This window comes from Xiphophorus hellerii, chromosome 12 (genome assembly GCF_003331165.1).
Source record: "Xiphophorus hellerii strain 12219 chromosome 12, Xiphophorus_hellerii-4.1, whole genome shotgun sequence".
Lineage (NCBI taxonomy): Eukaryota > Metazoa > Chordata > Actinopteri > Cyprinodontiformes > Poeciliidae > Xiphophorus > Xiphophorus hellerii.
The window spans coordinates 18,600,172-18,615,936 of NC_045683.1; the positions used below are offsets into that span (position 1 = coordinate 18,600,172).

The following is a 15,765-nucleotide window of genomic DNA, read 5'->3' on the forward strand; positions in this document are numbered from 1 at the left end:
CATGATCACAAATGTGCAAAATATACAAATTGCTCGTCCTTTTACCTAAAGATCCGTTCATGTGATGCGGCTCCATCCCTGCCATTCCCCCCAATGGACCGTCACTCCCGCCTCCCATTGGGAACTGAGCCGCATGTATGCAGGAGAGACAGAAGCAGCAAAAGACACAAATCAAGATCTGACCTCATTCTTTAACAGATCATACTGTAGAGCAAAGAGATGAAAAGGTCTCACATTCGGCCGGCTTCCACCAGGAGGGACTGTGTTTATCAAGGTGTACATGTTGTCACCAGAGTTAGTTGAATCTAACAGAACAAAGAAAAAAATCGTAAAGGGAAAGATCCTCAACATACAGACATGAAAAGATGGATGCAAGGCTCACCTGCTGGACTCGGCATTATTGGGGTTCCAGGTGCACCCCCTCCTCCTGGAGGTCCCTGGAATAAAACGTTTGTTTTTTGTTGTAGAAATTACCAAGCAGCAGGCCATACAAAGAGTGCAGCACAGTCTTATATCTGTCATACATACCACATAGCTGCCTGGGGATGCAGACGAGTAGGGAGTCTGGGAAAAAATGGAGAAGAAGAAAATCAAAGTTATGAAGTCAGAACTTTTTAAGGCCTTTTTGTTTGAGGACTTACAGAGTTTGAATTTGGAGGATTTGGCCAGGGTCTGCCACCTACTGGTCCCCTGCAACACACACATACACACACACACACACACATCGGTATTCTGCTTTTATGCAGGCCTTGCTGTTTCTGCTCAGAGTTGGCAACAACAACGTGTTCTGATGCCAGAAGAAAAGGTGGTGGGAACAAGAAGGAAAAAAAGAAAATAACTTTGACAAAAGAAGATAAAATAGTGGAAAGCCAACTCCTAGATCCACAGTAAATAACCAGAGAAAAGAGTAAAAGTCTGAGTGTGGGACAGATTTAGGATATCTGACATTTGTCTCGCTCTTTAACTGAGAGAATGTGTCATTTAATTTACAGTTTGAAATGCAGACCAAGATGTGCTCGAGCAGCACAGTGCTACTTTTATGCCAGTACCCGTAGTTTTGCACATTTTGTCAAATTCCACAACACAAGCTACAATTTATTTATTTTTTTATTTATATCCCTCCAGTGGGTCTTTTGTGGGCTCTAGTGTCCCTTATATGATAGTGGGCTGACAGGAAACGGGGAGGGAGAGGGGGGAAGACATGCGGCAAATGTCGTCGGGTCCAGGAGTCGAACCCGCGACGGCCGCGTCGAGGACTCAAGGCCTCCAAATATGGGTCGCGCTAACCGCTACGCCACCACGGCACGCCGCTACAATTTATTTTATTGGAACTTTATGTGATAGACCAACATAATGATCTATCAGATATACCATTATGCAGTCTTTTGTTTCACTCTGCTTTTCTACCATTCTGCTTCTATAAAGCAGAAGGGAAAACACTCTGACAGCGTTGTGTTTGTCTAGTTTGTAAAATTCAAATAAAATACATGAAGTTTGCTGTTTTAATGTCACAGATTGAGAACAAGTTCAGGATGTTGGAATACGTTTTCTACTAGTATTACATAATGATGTGTCCATCACTCACATGCTCATACCAGGCATCCCAGGACCAACCAAAGCATTCAGCGGGGGTCTCATCCCACCTCCATAGTTCTTAAGAGCAAAGAAAAAACAAACAGACACTCAGAAACACATTGCTTTGTGTAGATCCTCGTTTGATGGTTTCCCCATACCTGGGGCCCCAGAGGTACCATTCCTCTAGGTGGAGTCATCCTCTGCATTGGTCCCCCCATGCTTGGATGCCCTGAGACATGAACATCACACAGTCAGTGTTAATTTGAGACTTTGGACTGAAGGTTAACAGGATTATCAGATCAGAAACATTTTCAGCAATCATTTACCTCTAAGCTAAAGGCCACTAAATTGTGCAATCTCTTTGTCAAAACACTAGAACGTCACCATACATATTTTACATTTGCTCCTTAAAAATTAAGGAAAAAAGCAGCTTCCTATGGTTGTGGTTATTCAATCCAGTAAATTTGAATAAATCTTCCAAGAGATTTGGAAAATTTCATATTTGAAATTCAGCCTATATCTGACAGCCCTGAATAAAAGCCTTTTTGCACAGCGAGTTCTATGAGAGTCAATTTTGCTCTCCAGTGATCAAAGACATAATTATGCAACCAAGCTGACTCTGATGACAAAAATTGCCTACCACTGCAGGAGTGTCACTTTTCATCTTTTTTTTTTTAAAGTCAAGCAAGCTTTTAGCTTTGTCAAACTTTTTAAACCGATTTTTAAAATTGTATTTGATCATTTGTTAGAATTTCAGGTGATTTGGGTTTTGCAAACTCACAAGGAACCATAGAGATTATAATTCTCCTGCTGCATTAAAATCAGTTTTGTTTTGGAGCAAGTATGATTGATAGTTATAAACTTTGTCTGTAAGCTTTGAGTTTCACTCCCATGCCAACACTTCTATCGAGCATTGATCTCAAAGAAGATACTGGAACAGAAAAGTGAAGTCATGCCAGCTCTGTGTATTGTAATAGTAGGGACCTTGCTGTCTTGTGGGGTCCATCCCGGTAGGTAACATAGGCTGGCTACCTGGAACTCCTCCAAGGCCCTAGAGAGAGAACAACATCCACAAATCAGTCACATCATCAGAAATGCACCAGAGACTTCTTGTAAAACAAAATCCAGTTATTGTGGCTTGCAAAAGAGTCAAGAGCCCCACTTTTTTTTTCTCTTTTACCCTGAAAAGTGAGTCATGCATATTTATACAGCCTGATACCTCTAAATAAAATCCAGTTCAGCTATTGTGTTCACAAGTCTTATTAGTTAATAGTAAAGATAAGTCATCTGCGTGTAAATTTAATGTAACTGTTCTATGAATGTCTCAAAGTTCACTAATGTTCTCCAACATTAGTTACCTAACATAATTATGGTGACCAAGAAACACTAGCAGTTAATATCTTAATATCTGGCAGCAGAGATGGTATTCCACAGTAACATGTCCTGGATGACACCACCATTTGTTGGTGCTAATCCAGCCAAGTTGCTTTTGCTGCTCCTCTTTAAATCGCTGTTAGAAAGCACGGCCAGAAAGCCGGATCATAGAGACGTTGAAGTTGGGGATATAATCTTTACCCATTATGACAACTGGGTGTAGTTGTTGGAACTTCCTCCTTCTCTCTCTGCTCTTTGGTCCAAGAGTGGCCTGGTCAAAATCTAGACCCAAACCCACAGAGAATCTGTACAAAGCCTTAAGAAGTGACACTTTCCATTCATCCCGGCATAGTTTGAGATGTTTTGTAAAGAAAAATATCAGTTCTAGATGCAACAAGCTGATAGAGACGTACCCAAAAAGACTAGCAGGTGAAATTAATTGAAAATTAAATACTTATTCCCTTTAGTTTTTTTTCACTACTCTGTGTTGGTCTATCTGCGATGTGTCAAAATGTGAAAAAGTTTAATAGGTATGAGAAACTTTTGCTATAGGCCTGGAACTGCAGGTGTCAGAGCAGCCCTCACCTGATTGGGTAGTCTGAGGGGCGGCCGGGGTCCTCCAGGGTATCGAGGTGACATGAAGGGCTAAAAAACAGGAGGCATATAAAGCATGAGTGTGTCAGATTTTCAACAAAACAACCATCAGGATAACATAAAACCTAAAAACAAACAGCTTGAGTTGTCAAGCAAGAGGATGACTTTCCTAAAAGAAATGTATACAAATCAGGGATGACAGTACAGATAGAAGACAGTATAGATAATATATACAGACCAACCCAGTGAGTTATTTTTGGCTGCTTTCTCATGGAAAAATGGGAAGCCAACAAATTTATTGGAATAAATTTGCCCAAAAAGTCCTAGGCAACAAAGTCTGATGATTTTTGACAATAATGTCCATGTATTTGTTAACTTTTAAGGTTTTGGCAGTTTTTGTCGCCGCCTTCTCATTTTAAGTGGGTTTTCACTGAAGTTACACAGACAGCAGCAATTCTGCTGCTGTCAAGTTAACTTCAGCGTGATCAAAAAGGCCCTCCTGCAGTGTGTATGTGTGTGTGGGGGGGGGGAGCAATGCTGCAATGTTCCACTAGAGGGCAGTAGTCTTCTTTCTTTGATCAGGATGAATAATTGAAAGTAAGAGTAGAATTAGATCAAATCTGAAATATGTTTGGTAATACTGTACATTGAAGTACCAAGCCAGTCCATGTAGATTTGAAAGCCTTTTTAAAACTAATAAATCTTAAGAAAACCTTTCCTACAATACACAACTCATCTTCTGTCCAGACTCATGTTTGATTTTCTAAATGCAGGAGTGGAAAATCTCTTGCAAAGGCTATTGATCTGGATGTCTGAAGCTGTCATCTGAATTTGACTGATAATGACAGATAATCGATCAAGGAGCGTAGAGTCATCCAGAGCTGACATGAAGCACTGCTGCAAGTACTTACTACCTCGACTTTATTTCCACTTTCAGACCATTTTTCTTTACATCATGTAGGTTAGCTTACACATACAGAAACTGAGACTATAAAAGGCCTTTGTGTTTAGTGCCGCGAAAGATTTAGAAAACTACAAATCCCACAAACTGCACCATTGGGAGACGCTTTCTTTTAGAGCAGTTGTTCTGCACTTTCTGAAATGCCTTGTTTGCTGTTGAGGTATTTCCTCCTTTGCGAGTATCATTCTGAAAAAAATGTACTTAATGCATGTATACACTGAAACAAATAATGAGTTGTTGCCTCATCACTCTAGTTCTGATACGGGCGACATGGGCAACAGCCCAGGGCGGCATCCTGTAGGCGCCAGCATGAGCAAAGCACTCCCAAAAAGTATGTAAAAATTATAACTCTTACGTTTTGCTTGAAGTAATTTTGGAAGACAGAGAAAAATAATAAAAGAAAATTGGCTAACAATTTATTCTAAAGACCTAGGAATCCCAAATGCCATATGTTTACTAAAAAGTAAAACAAAACAGGCCGGGGTGTGTGTGTAAATGTGTGCACTGCACACCTGAAAAAATCCTGGAGGAACCGGCCCCACTGGCATGCTCTCTCCTGGGGGAAGGTTCCCTAGGACAGGGCTGGGAGCTGCAGCAGCGCTCTAAACAGGTCAAACACACAAAAACAGAGTCTTAAGGAACCTTTTTGGCCACATACGGCTTAAAAACTGCAGTACATTGCAAAAGTATGTACACTTGGATTGGGGTGAAAGATAATCTTTCAGCAGTGCCATGATCCTAAACAGACATAAACATACAAACCCCAACCCTACAGTGGAATGGTTTATATCAAATAATATTCAAGTCATAGAATGATCTAGTCAAAGTTCAGCCCCAACTCCAACAGAAAATCTGTGCCAAGTCTTTAAAATGATGTTCAAGGCCCTTCTCTCAAAAGACTCGTAAGCCTAATAATATTTATTCACCTCAAGAGCTAAGATTTTCTCAGTTAATTGTTTGGACATCCCAGCAAGTATTTCGAAATGAAAGGCAACAAATATCAAATGAAATTTGCAAAATGGGTGTCTTCTGTAGCTTTTCTTCTGTCTCTCCCTTAATGGGGTGTTTCCTGTTTCTACCGGTGCCCAGCGATGCAGGCGCAGGTTTATTTTTGTACATTGCAAATTTTTTTTGTGTTGTTGTGCTTGTCCCAGACGGGTGGCGCTGGATCATTTCAGCAGAGCCTCCCGACTGCTTCCTGTGGTATTGTGCTACTAACCCCGTGCTACCACCAAGTCCTGGCCTCTCGCCCGTCCTATTCAGGAGTTCAGGGCAGGAAACATCCAGATGTCTAGGCAAAGTTGCAGGCAAAATTCACAACTGTGTCTAGATGAAAACGTATGGAGTCTGTGTACATGTCCTTTGTATCTGCTGTGAGTTCTGTGTTTCTGATCTTCTGTCTCGCTGTGATGGATGGATAAAAAGAACTCTGGTGAGTTCAGTCAGCTGAAGTTTCCTCCAGCTGACTTTTTAGGTCAGACAGGAACAAGGTTTAATCAGAGCCGAGATAAAAGCAGACTGACGACACTCCTGTATCCTGCACTGCTCCACCCCGCCACCCTTGCTGCTCCCTCTGCCTCCTTCACATCTCTCCGTCATTAATGTTGGGCAGCAGGAAGCGGGATCCGCAGCAGCTTTTGGATTTCATGTTCTGCTGCAAACATAGCCTGGGTTTGTCCCAGCGGACGAGTGTGCAGATGGACACAGATGGCTACTGTGTACTTCCATTGGTTCAGCGATGACTGGCTGGATTTGGTTTGTTTTTGAGCTTGTGTGTGTCTGTGTTTGGGTCTAGTGTTTAACATCATGCACATCATGCTTTTTGTAAGTCACCCTCTTCTTGTTCTCACACTCTATTCCCATGCACTGTGGATTACCCAGCATGCCTTGGCTCCCCAGCAGCCTGGAGGTCTGCTGAGTTTGCCGTCACGCTCAGAGGAAGAGGCAGGGAAAGGAGGACAAAAAGAAGATTACAAGTGTATGTGTGCATGTGGAAGAAACTGTGTGCAGGATCAGAAAACTTGAAGGAGAAGAGGAAAAAAAAACAAACATCTACCTGAACTGCTGACAAAGCAGCATTTTCTGAATACAGCAACTAGCAAAATGTAAATAGCTGCAACAACAAGAAGACAGGGCATGTTGGCTCCCCCAGACCAGCGAAACATTCGATCTTCTAAAATAAAGAAGGAATCATAAATTCAAGCAGAAAAAAATTAAAGGTTTGTTCTGATGGCATGGATAAATTGTGGGAGTCCACTGGTTTCCATGGAAACGAACATGTACAACTCATATGATGGAACTTTGAGATCCCATTGGTAAAATCATTGCCTGTCACACAAACTGGAAACTGATAGTGAAGATGTGTGAGAAGGTAAAAATGATCTTGCATTGAAGAAGTATAATCAGTAATTTTGTGTAGTGAGTCAAAGCCAAGTGAGGACATAAGGCTCTGGATGAACTACGTTTTGTTAAAAGAGGAAGATCCCTTTCTCTGTATACTAAAAACATACAAAAAGAATGTAAAAGGAGGGGCTAATTGGTGTCCTATTGTTCAAAGTATTGATAGTTTAGATAGCAGTGGCAGTGCCACAAATTATTTTATTAAAAACAAATATTCAGTTGCATGAGATGTTTGTCCCACTTACTGATTATATATATTTGTTTTTTTAAATAAATTCTTACTGCAAGATTCTCCAACAGCAACAGAATATAAATTTATTTTATGGTCATTATGCTTCTCTACCAGGTGTGCTAATAAATGTTCGAGCACTGCAGGCTAATTTGCATCCTCACTGATGTAATGGAGAATATTAGTAACATACTAATTCTCTTAGAGCATAAACATTTGACTCACTTCAGCATGTAATGAGAGTTTTGAAGAAAAATGGATTAGTATTGACCTACTAATTCTTCTAAAGCCCACTCATTTGTTCATATAGTGTAAAAGTAGCTAAAAATAAAAATAAATAATGACTTCAAACCTCAGAAGTACCAATAAATGATCACAACATAAAACTATGTTGTAAGTAATTCTGAAAAGTTCAGTGAGCAAACAGTCCACCAACTTGTACTGATGTGGAAATTCTCCCTACTGTCACATAATCACATAAATGCAATTTATGTTTTTGAAAATACAGTAATAAAATGCAGCAAAAACTATTAACCTGGTAGAAAGTCAGTTCACTGAGTGAAATTTATAGATTGATTACATAAAGTGTGATGTTTTGATGTCTTTATTTCTGTTAATTATGATGATCTTCCACTTTCAGTGACTGTAAACACAGCATTTAAGATTAGAAAATTCCATCAGACCAATAAAAACACTTATTTAATACAGAAATGCGTTAATAAAATGTATCTTTAATACCTGCTTAAATAATGTCATTTTCAAAAGGTGTTTTAAACCTTACAAACAAGTCTCGTTAGAACATATATTCTAAATTTTTTGAATATAGCTGTATCTACATCTCCCAAAGGCTGAATGCTGCAGACACTGATCTATGCTCACATTAAAAAAAACCATCCAGACGTAACATTTGCAGACAAGTCACACAATATTTTTTTTTAACATTAGTTTTGTGTTTTGCCAATTATCTTTGCAAACCTTGCAGTTTTTTCCAGGCAGCGTTGAGTGTGACCTGGCTGTGATTGCTGCTGTATAAACAAGGTGCAGACATCGTTCAGCACCAGGAGGAGAAGAAAGGAAGACATTCATTACTTCAGACGCAAAAGAAAAAAAATGTTTTCTATCCCTTAGCAGTGCAATATATACGAGCAGGTAAAACATAAGAACATATAGAAAATTCTTGTGTAATCACAAGAACAATTTAATCTAGAACTGTGGTTAAAAATAAAACTCAGTATGGACAGATTTCTTTTTACCCATTTTGAATGTCAGTGAAGATGCTATCAGGACTCAGAGATTGATGATTTATTCTAAACTAACCACAGTAAATAGCAACTCCAGCTCTGATGCACTCTGAGTTTTATGCAGCTGGGATGCCAATGTAGACACGTTCACCCATGAACCTCTGAGGGTTTACATTTCAAATGCCTAACGTTTCTGGCAGGATGGCTGTTTTAAGGATTTTTCTGAAAAGCAGGCTTCAATAATAGGCAACTGTTAGAGAAGTCAAAAAAAGTTTTTACTATCTTTGTTATTTTAGAGTATTTTAAGGTTTTGTATCTTTGAAATATGTAGAAAATTGTTTTGCATTTGGTTAAAATAAGAGAAGGTAAGAAATGATTCCTTGACTACTGTAAACTAGAGTTTTTTGGGGGGGTGGAAATCTAAGAAAAGAAAATGTAGAATGTTCTCTCCCAAAAACGCAGCTTTACTCAGATCACAGGAATTGAATTAAACCTAGCGGCATTTGAACAGCTTTAGTTTTTCATTTTAAAACAATGTCAGTATTTGATTTGTTAAGCTCTTGTTTGCCAGCTCTGTGTAAATACCAATTCCCAGCCAAGCTCAGCTTATTATAGCACTTAACCTCCGTCAACACAAATGGCCCACAGATTGTTAAACACTGTTAATGAGTCCATCATTTGCACCTCTCTTGCATGAAAGTTTGCCATCTGAAGAAAAAAGTGCAAAGTGAGAAGAACAGCAGCAGAAAAAAATGTGTGGCAGCTGAACAGATCATCACTATAAGATGGTGGAACTGGGTAAAGAGTCTTTAGGTAAATCTCTGGGTGAATGTAAACTGCAGATTTTTTTTTTTATCACTCTTGAGCTGATCAAGTTCACTGCACTTTCAATTTGTGCACACATTATAACAGCCATTACAAACCCTGATTGTTCACAAATTAAATTCTAAGCTGTTAAATGAAAACTAACTTATATTTGTTTTTTTACACTTCATTAGATTTAATGAAGCAAGTTGTTTCAACCCTCCTCCAAGTTATCTGACCAAATATGTCCTTTTTTTTTTTACAGTTTTAACTCTCTACTCTTTGTGCATTTGAAGCTTCGCTCACTCCTTGCAGATTTTCTCTCCCTGAGCCATCCCCCAGAGAGAACCACAACGACTTGACTGAAGTGCAACACTTCTGACAACGAGCTGATCTGCAATTTTGTGCAACGTTGTACACAATAATCCATGCAATCAGTTTTCCTCATCAAAAGCTGTTTGCAATAGAAACTGAAGCATTGCAGAGGCACCAGTCTGTTCTCAGATAAACACCTGCATCTTCTGGTAAAAAATGTTTGTTTCATAAATTATTCAAAATACCATCCCTGAGGCAAGTATCGCATATACGCAACAAGACAGATCCTAGTGAATACAACAGCCACACGAATGGATCTGCAGTGATAGTTCAGAAAACAGTCAAATGAGATTAGTGTATTAATGATGTAAAAAAATAAAATAAAATAAATAAAAAAAATCAGGTGATCAAGGATTTTTATACCAGGGAAGACAGTATTCTATTTTCCCAGACAGATAACTTAAGACCCAGTTAAATATTTTTGGTAAATACTGTCTTTGAAAAAAAAAAGTCTAGGAATGTTTGAACACTGTGCTGTTATTTGTCTTACAAAAGGATGCAAACCCTTCATGGTATTTTTTCATTTAGTAACATTGAAATCACAATCTTTTTCTAAGGTTTGTAGTACTAGTGGTATTTATTGCTTAGTAGATGGACAGGAATGGGGCAGAGAGAGAAGAAGAAGACATGCAGTAAATGGCCAAGGGTTGGGACTCCAACCAGAAACAGCTGCGTTGAGGACTTTAGCAGCAGCATATGGTGAGGCTGCTACACCATGGAGCCATGTGTGGCAACCCGAAAACCACGGTCTCCACATTGTGTCCTACTGGGATGTGATGTGACAGACACAAAGTAGGATGCATTTATGAAGAGGAAGGGAAATAAAAATGCAAGTACAACTTTGAAAAGTGTGTCAGTGCATTTGTTTATAGGCCTTGTTATTTCAACACTGTAGAACCGCCTTGAACTGCAATTACAGCTGCAGATCTTTTGGGGCATGTCTCCACCAGCTTTGTGCATCAACTAGTTTTCATTTGTAAAATATCTCAAGCTTATGAAGATTCTATAAATTTGTAATAAATGTAGAAATCCATATATCTTTTTCATTCAACTTTGCTGAACTTATTGAATTTTTTTGGCTGTATTGTGACAAAATGTGAAACAGCTCAGGGGTTATGAGTAGTTTCTCAGAAAACAATGAATCGCGTGATGAAATCCAAATAAATTACTTGGGGAATAAGATTCTGCTGAAGACATAAAACATAAATGATCCAATGCTGTAATCACAAATAACTTTACAAGCTCATTAGCTTCTTTTATGGAGCATTTCTGCCATTATGGAAGGAACATGTTCAAACATCCACTTTCAATTCTGAAACAAAACTACATTTCAACTCTATTCATTGAATGTTACTCTACTTCAGCTAGTCACTTTACAACTTCATTAGGCTTTCTTTATACTGAACTCATGGTACACTAACCCCATTACATCACAGGCACAGTAATACCGAATGAGATAACTTACAAATTCTTCCACCCCTATACGTGACCAGATACTGTCCTCTTTAATGTGTATGCTTAATGCATCTGTATATATGCGTGTGTGTGTGATGGTGGGGAGTCATTTTCATTCAATACTGCAGAGACTGAGAACGAAGCGTGGGCGGAATCTCAAAAGACTGTCTGTGTCTATCTTCCCTCGTCGTCTCAACCTGCATCGGTCGCTGTCTGCTTTCTCCACTCCGCCGTCTCTCACGAGAACACAAACCAGGCCGATCTCACTTTTGTGCTCATATATTGGCCCCTTACTGTACCAATGACTTCACATTATGAGCACATAAATAGAAACATGCGAGGTCGTGCAGTATTACGTGCTTTTGTCTGGCCGAAGTCTGTCTATTTGATTTCTGTTCTTTAAATAAGAAGTCAACAACGTTACACCTGCTCTGACCTTTATTGTGTGCAGTGTATCTTTTTAGGATATCTATCCACCACATGTTGTTCAGCTACAGAAATTAAAAGTAGAAAAGATAAAAACTTGAAAACTGACAAATCTAATTGTATCTTAAAAATACAGTTAATCATGAAACCTATACATATAAATCCAAGGAAGCAACAGTGAGCTAACAGTCTTCCAGTTAAATTGGCTTGTTACAAGCGAAAGGTTTGCTGCAGGGCCCATCAACAAAATTTGTGTAAAGCCCTGAGACAGCATGAGGGCCAGACTGGGATTAGCCATATTTCTGCTGATGATGCCTGAAACAGGCTGCCTTTAATAAATGGCAGCTGCCATGCTGTTTTACTAGTTTTTACTTTTCCCTTTTTTTGACTGAGACGCTTTGTGACTTTATTACTTAATAATTGTAAGGAAGAAATAGTAATTCATCAGGAGACATCCTAAATGAAAAAAATATGCAAGCTTCATAGGTTTCAGCTTAGCAGAAACAAAAAGCAGACTTTGGTTAAATTACAGGGTAGAACGTATTGGGTATGCAAAGGAACTTACTAGACAACTGGAATATTAGCAGTGGCTAATCACACCACTCGAATGATTGATGCCAGTATCAGGCTTATTACACAAGCTTAACATGTAGTGACAAAGTATTGTAGGTTTCCCCCCGAATAACTCATAAATCTAAAACTCCTTAACTAAGCAAAGATTAGGCAGCGAGCGTTTTTGAGCTCAAGTGATGTCTATTTCTATTTTTCTATTTTACTTAAAATCAGTCTAAATTTGAACTTGAAAAGTCAAGAGGGAAATCTAAACGCAATAGTGAAAAGAAGGTTTCATTTAACCAAAAACCTAACCAGTTCCTATTGATTTCCTGAACTCACCTGAATTGTGGATTTAGTGTTTGAGATGGAAAAGCCACTGCTGTCAAGCTCTGAGTGGTGATAAACATTATTCCTAAAATTAGACGGTGTGTAATTAAGTATTTATACTTTGCAGGGCAATAAGAATGAGTTTGTGGGCTCGACTTGGACTGGGGTCGACGGGTTGATGATCACGCTCCATTTTGTGAAAGCAGAGCTTTTCATGTAAAACTGCAAAAAAGGAGATTTGCTAAGATTGCATTTCAGATATTCAAAAGAAAATCAGATTATACATTTTTGACACCACAAATGTCTTGACTTTGACTGAATATCAAGAATATACATTGAAATGTATTTCAGGAAAACCTGTAAGATGCATGCATACTTTCTATTACTGTTCAGTGTCATTCATAAAGCTTCCTCTTTCCGCTGTAGCAGGTTTTGTGTTTGTTTTTTCTTAGAATATTAGAAGATATTTGTTCTATTAGAAAAACTGATTATATTACTTAAAGGTATGTTTTCCTGATAACCCCTATAAGAAGTGCATTTTTTTTAAAAGGGAAAATTAATGTTTATCTTAAACTTACACAAAATTTTGTGTTTTCTTTAAATGTTTAATGGACTTTGTTTAAGAAGAAGGAAGAATTCATCCTTCAGACACATTTTAAAAACATATTATGACACTACGTTATTCATGTTCTAGCAACTACAACTCTATGAATAATCCCAGTTCACACACATTTCCCTCCTCTGACCTAAGCCTTAGCAGACAGCCTTTCCTATGCTAAAGTAAGCTTGATCCTGCACATTTCAACTCTAGAAATTAAAGTGTTATGATTTTGATGATGACAAGTTAACGACTTGTCATAATGCCATTTAAAGTGAGCGTGCTCATTCAGCAGATTAAAAACTTAGTTAGCTTTTCTAATGAGCCATAATTAATTTGTGATCAGTTACAACTTAAAATAATGATTTAGATCAGTTCTGAATGCACACTTTAATTCAGATCTATTCAGTCTATTTACAAAGCACTAAATAAACACACTTTACAAAAAACCTTGAGGCAGACACGTGTCTGTTTATTCTTAATGTTTGAGTTTCCTGAAAATATGCTGATCAAATAATAATGAAAAAGTATTTCTCTAAATCTATTTCCAATTTTACCTTTTTAATAAGGAGATGATGTTACCACGGTCAGAGCTGTGCATGGTGACAAAGAAAATGGTCGCACGCTGAGACGGACAACAAAGCCACAGCTCCAAAACAACAAAAACGACAAAAAAAGGCCCAATCCAAATGAAATTATGCTTTATCACTTTTGTGGAGAAACTGATTGCAACAAATAACTGTTTTTCTTCACTGTAATTTTTATTACTGTATTTCCGGGATTATGGCTCAAACTTTTTTTTCATAATTTGACTGTTTCTGGTGTGGCTAATATATGTTTTTTTTTTCCTCCTCGTGACACGTTTTTATTTGACTGATGCATTAAATTTTAAATCATACTGACGGACATGAAACAAGGATAAAACACTTTTGTCTCCAGCCACAAGGAAAGCTGAAAGCGAGATGCCCCGAGGTGGAGGAATGAGTCCACAGAGGCTGTGTGTCTCGTTGTTAGCGCCAGCGCTGCACGGCCGTTCTGGACCACCTTGATTTAGAGTACAGATATCAGAGCATCAGAATCTGCCAGTAGACTCTCAAACCAAGGTTGACAGTTTTCACAAGTTTGTTGAAAAGCAGCTAACAGAATACAACTTGCCACCGGATTATATCATTAGCATAGACAAGGCCCCCCTCGCATTTTACAATTTCTAAATAAATGCAACTTAAAGTCCAATGCTACTATATTATTTCATCTTCTTTTTGAGTGATTCGGCTAATATTGCAAACTGACTTATAATCTTGAAAATATGACATATGGGGCTTCTTCAAAGCTTCTGCAAAGTTTTGTCTTGTTTTACTCCGTGGCTCAGCATTCTGATCTTGGCTCTGTGGCTTTCTTTAGGAAACTTCTCAATTGCATCTGAATCTGGAGTGAAGAACCACCAAGACATCCAGAGGACTGTACCAAAAATAAAAGCACACTTTAATTCAGATGTTTTTGTTGCACTTCTAGAGCGACAAAACTGCTAACAGACGTGAAGGTGGTTTAGAGCACATGAACAAACACTTCTGACCCAGTAAAGAACCACTAATATAAGTTGTATGTCTGGTGATTCTAATTCTGAAAACTGACAAATGCAGTTTTATAAAAATTTAGTTTTTACCTATTTGTTAAAACTGTCACAATGTCCTTACAGTCAAATATGAAAGAGATAATCCATGAAAAAAAAAATCAAGCTCCTCTGGCTGCTCCCTGCTATTTGTAGAAATGCACTGCTGTCACAGAAAACATTGTAGCTGCAATCATCAGATTATTTGAGCTGAAGCATCGTAACATCTCTTCTACACACCCTGTCTCGGCTGAGAAACACTATATACCTAAGCCCAAAATTATTCATACCCTTGGCAGATTTCTTTTGACTTCATGGAATATTAATATTTTAGAGTGGCTTAGATGTAAGATAAGCTAGACAAACCTTGATACATTATTATAGTTTTTGTAGTTTACCCTTTGTTACAACGTTCATTCATATAGTTTAACATAAGTTATCAATGCTACACACTACAACTAGTACATGTGCCTTTAGAGCCTATTCTGCACTCCCAGTGGATCGGCGTGGTTCCTCCAGGGTGTTGGGTTTCCGCAGCTCCAATCGGAACTAGAGTCAGTAAACACCTACGAGAGCAACGTCATTTGAAGTGGGACTGGATGCTGATTAAAGCCAATTCCAAATAAACAAAAATCAAACTCTGGCATGCGTCTGAGTTTGTTGTGTTGTGTGAATGAAGTTGCTTAAGGACAGCTTAAAATGGTGTAGAGTGGTTAGTGTTAAGTCTGTGGGCCACATGGAGTACATCAGGATGTTTAAATGACAAACCACGCAGGAAGGAACTCCATCTCTCCTCCCTCACGCTTTTTCCCTCTCCCTCCATCCTCTCAAATGCCATTAGTCCACTTCCTGAATGAGGGAGGTAGGAATGGAAAGGGGAGTTGCTGTTATTCTGCATAGTATACAGTCTCACTCACATGAGCATATATGTGGTATCAAGATGAGCACTAATTTAAATGTGCATATTAAAAGAAAACAAGACTTAAGAACAATGTTTTGCCAAACATTTGATCCAAAAAATAGCCAAAAATGCTCCACTGAGCGCTTACATCTACTCTTCCAGGTAGGAAGAGTAGGCCAAGGCCCTGGACTACACTTAGACTCATTAACACACATCCAGAATCAATGATTACCAAAACTAAAGGCTCAAATTAAAAAATAAACATGGGACTCTCTGATATTCACTGCTCCCTTTCTTAAACAACACATGCCATATTGTATACCAGGAAAAAAAGTTGCTAC

The 15,765-nt window shown here is 38.5% G+C and overlaps 1 protein-coding gene across 1 annotated transcript in view; it reads right to left on the bottom strand.

The window, feature by feature from the left end:
- Positions 1 to 15,765, bottom strand: part of ssbp2a (single stranded DNA binding protein 2a) — a 56,760-nt gene that overhangs the window by 3,067 nt on the left and 37,928 nt on the right. Inside the window, 10 exon segments of the mRNA XM_032579179.1 lie at positions 46 to 124; positions 235 to 305; positions 383 to 437; positions 529 to 564; positions 642 to 690; positions 1,586 to 1,653; positions 1,734 to 1,804; positions 2,560 to 2,626; positions 3,535 to 3,594; positions 5,017 to 5,106. Coding sequence (XP_032435070.1) covers positions 46 to 124; positions 235 to 305; positions 383 to 437; positions 529 to 564; positions 642 to 690; positions 1,586 to 1,653; positions 1,734 to 1,804; positions 2,560 to 2,626; positions 3,535 to 3,594; positions 5,017 to 5,106 — 646 coding nt within the window.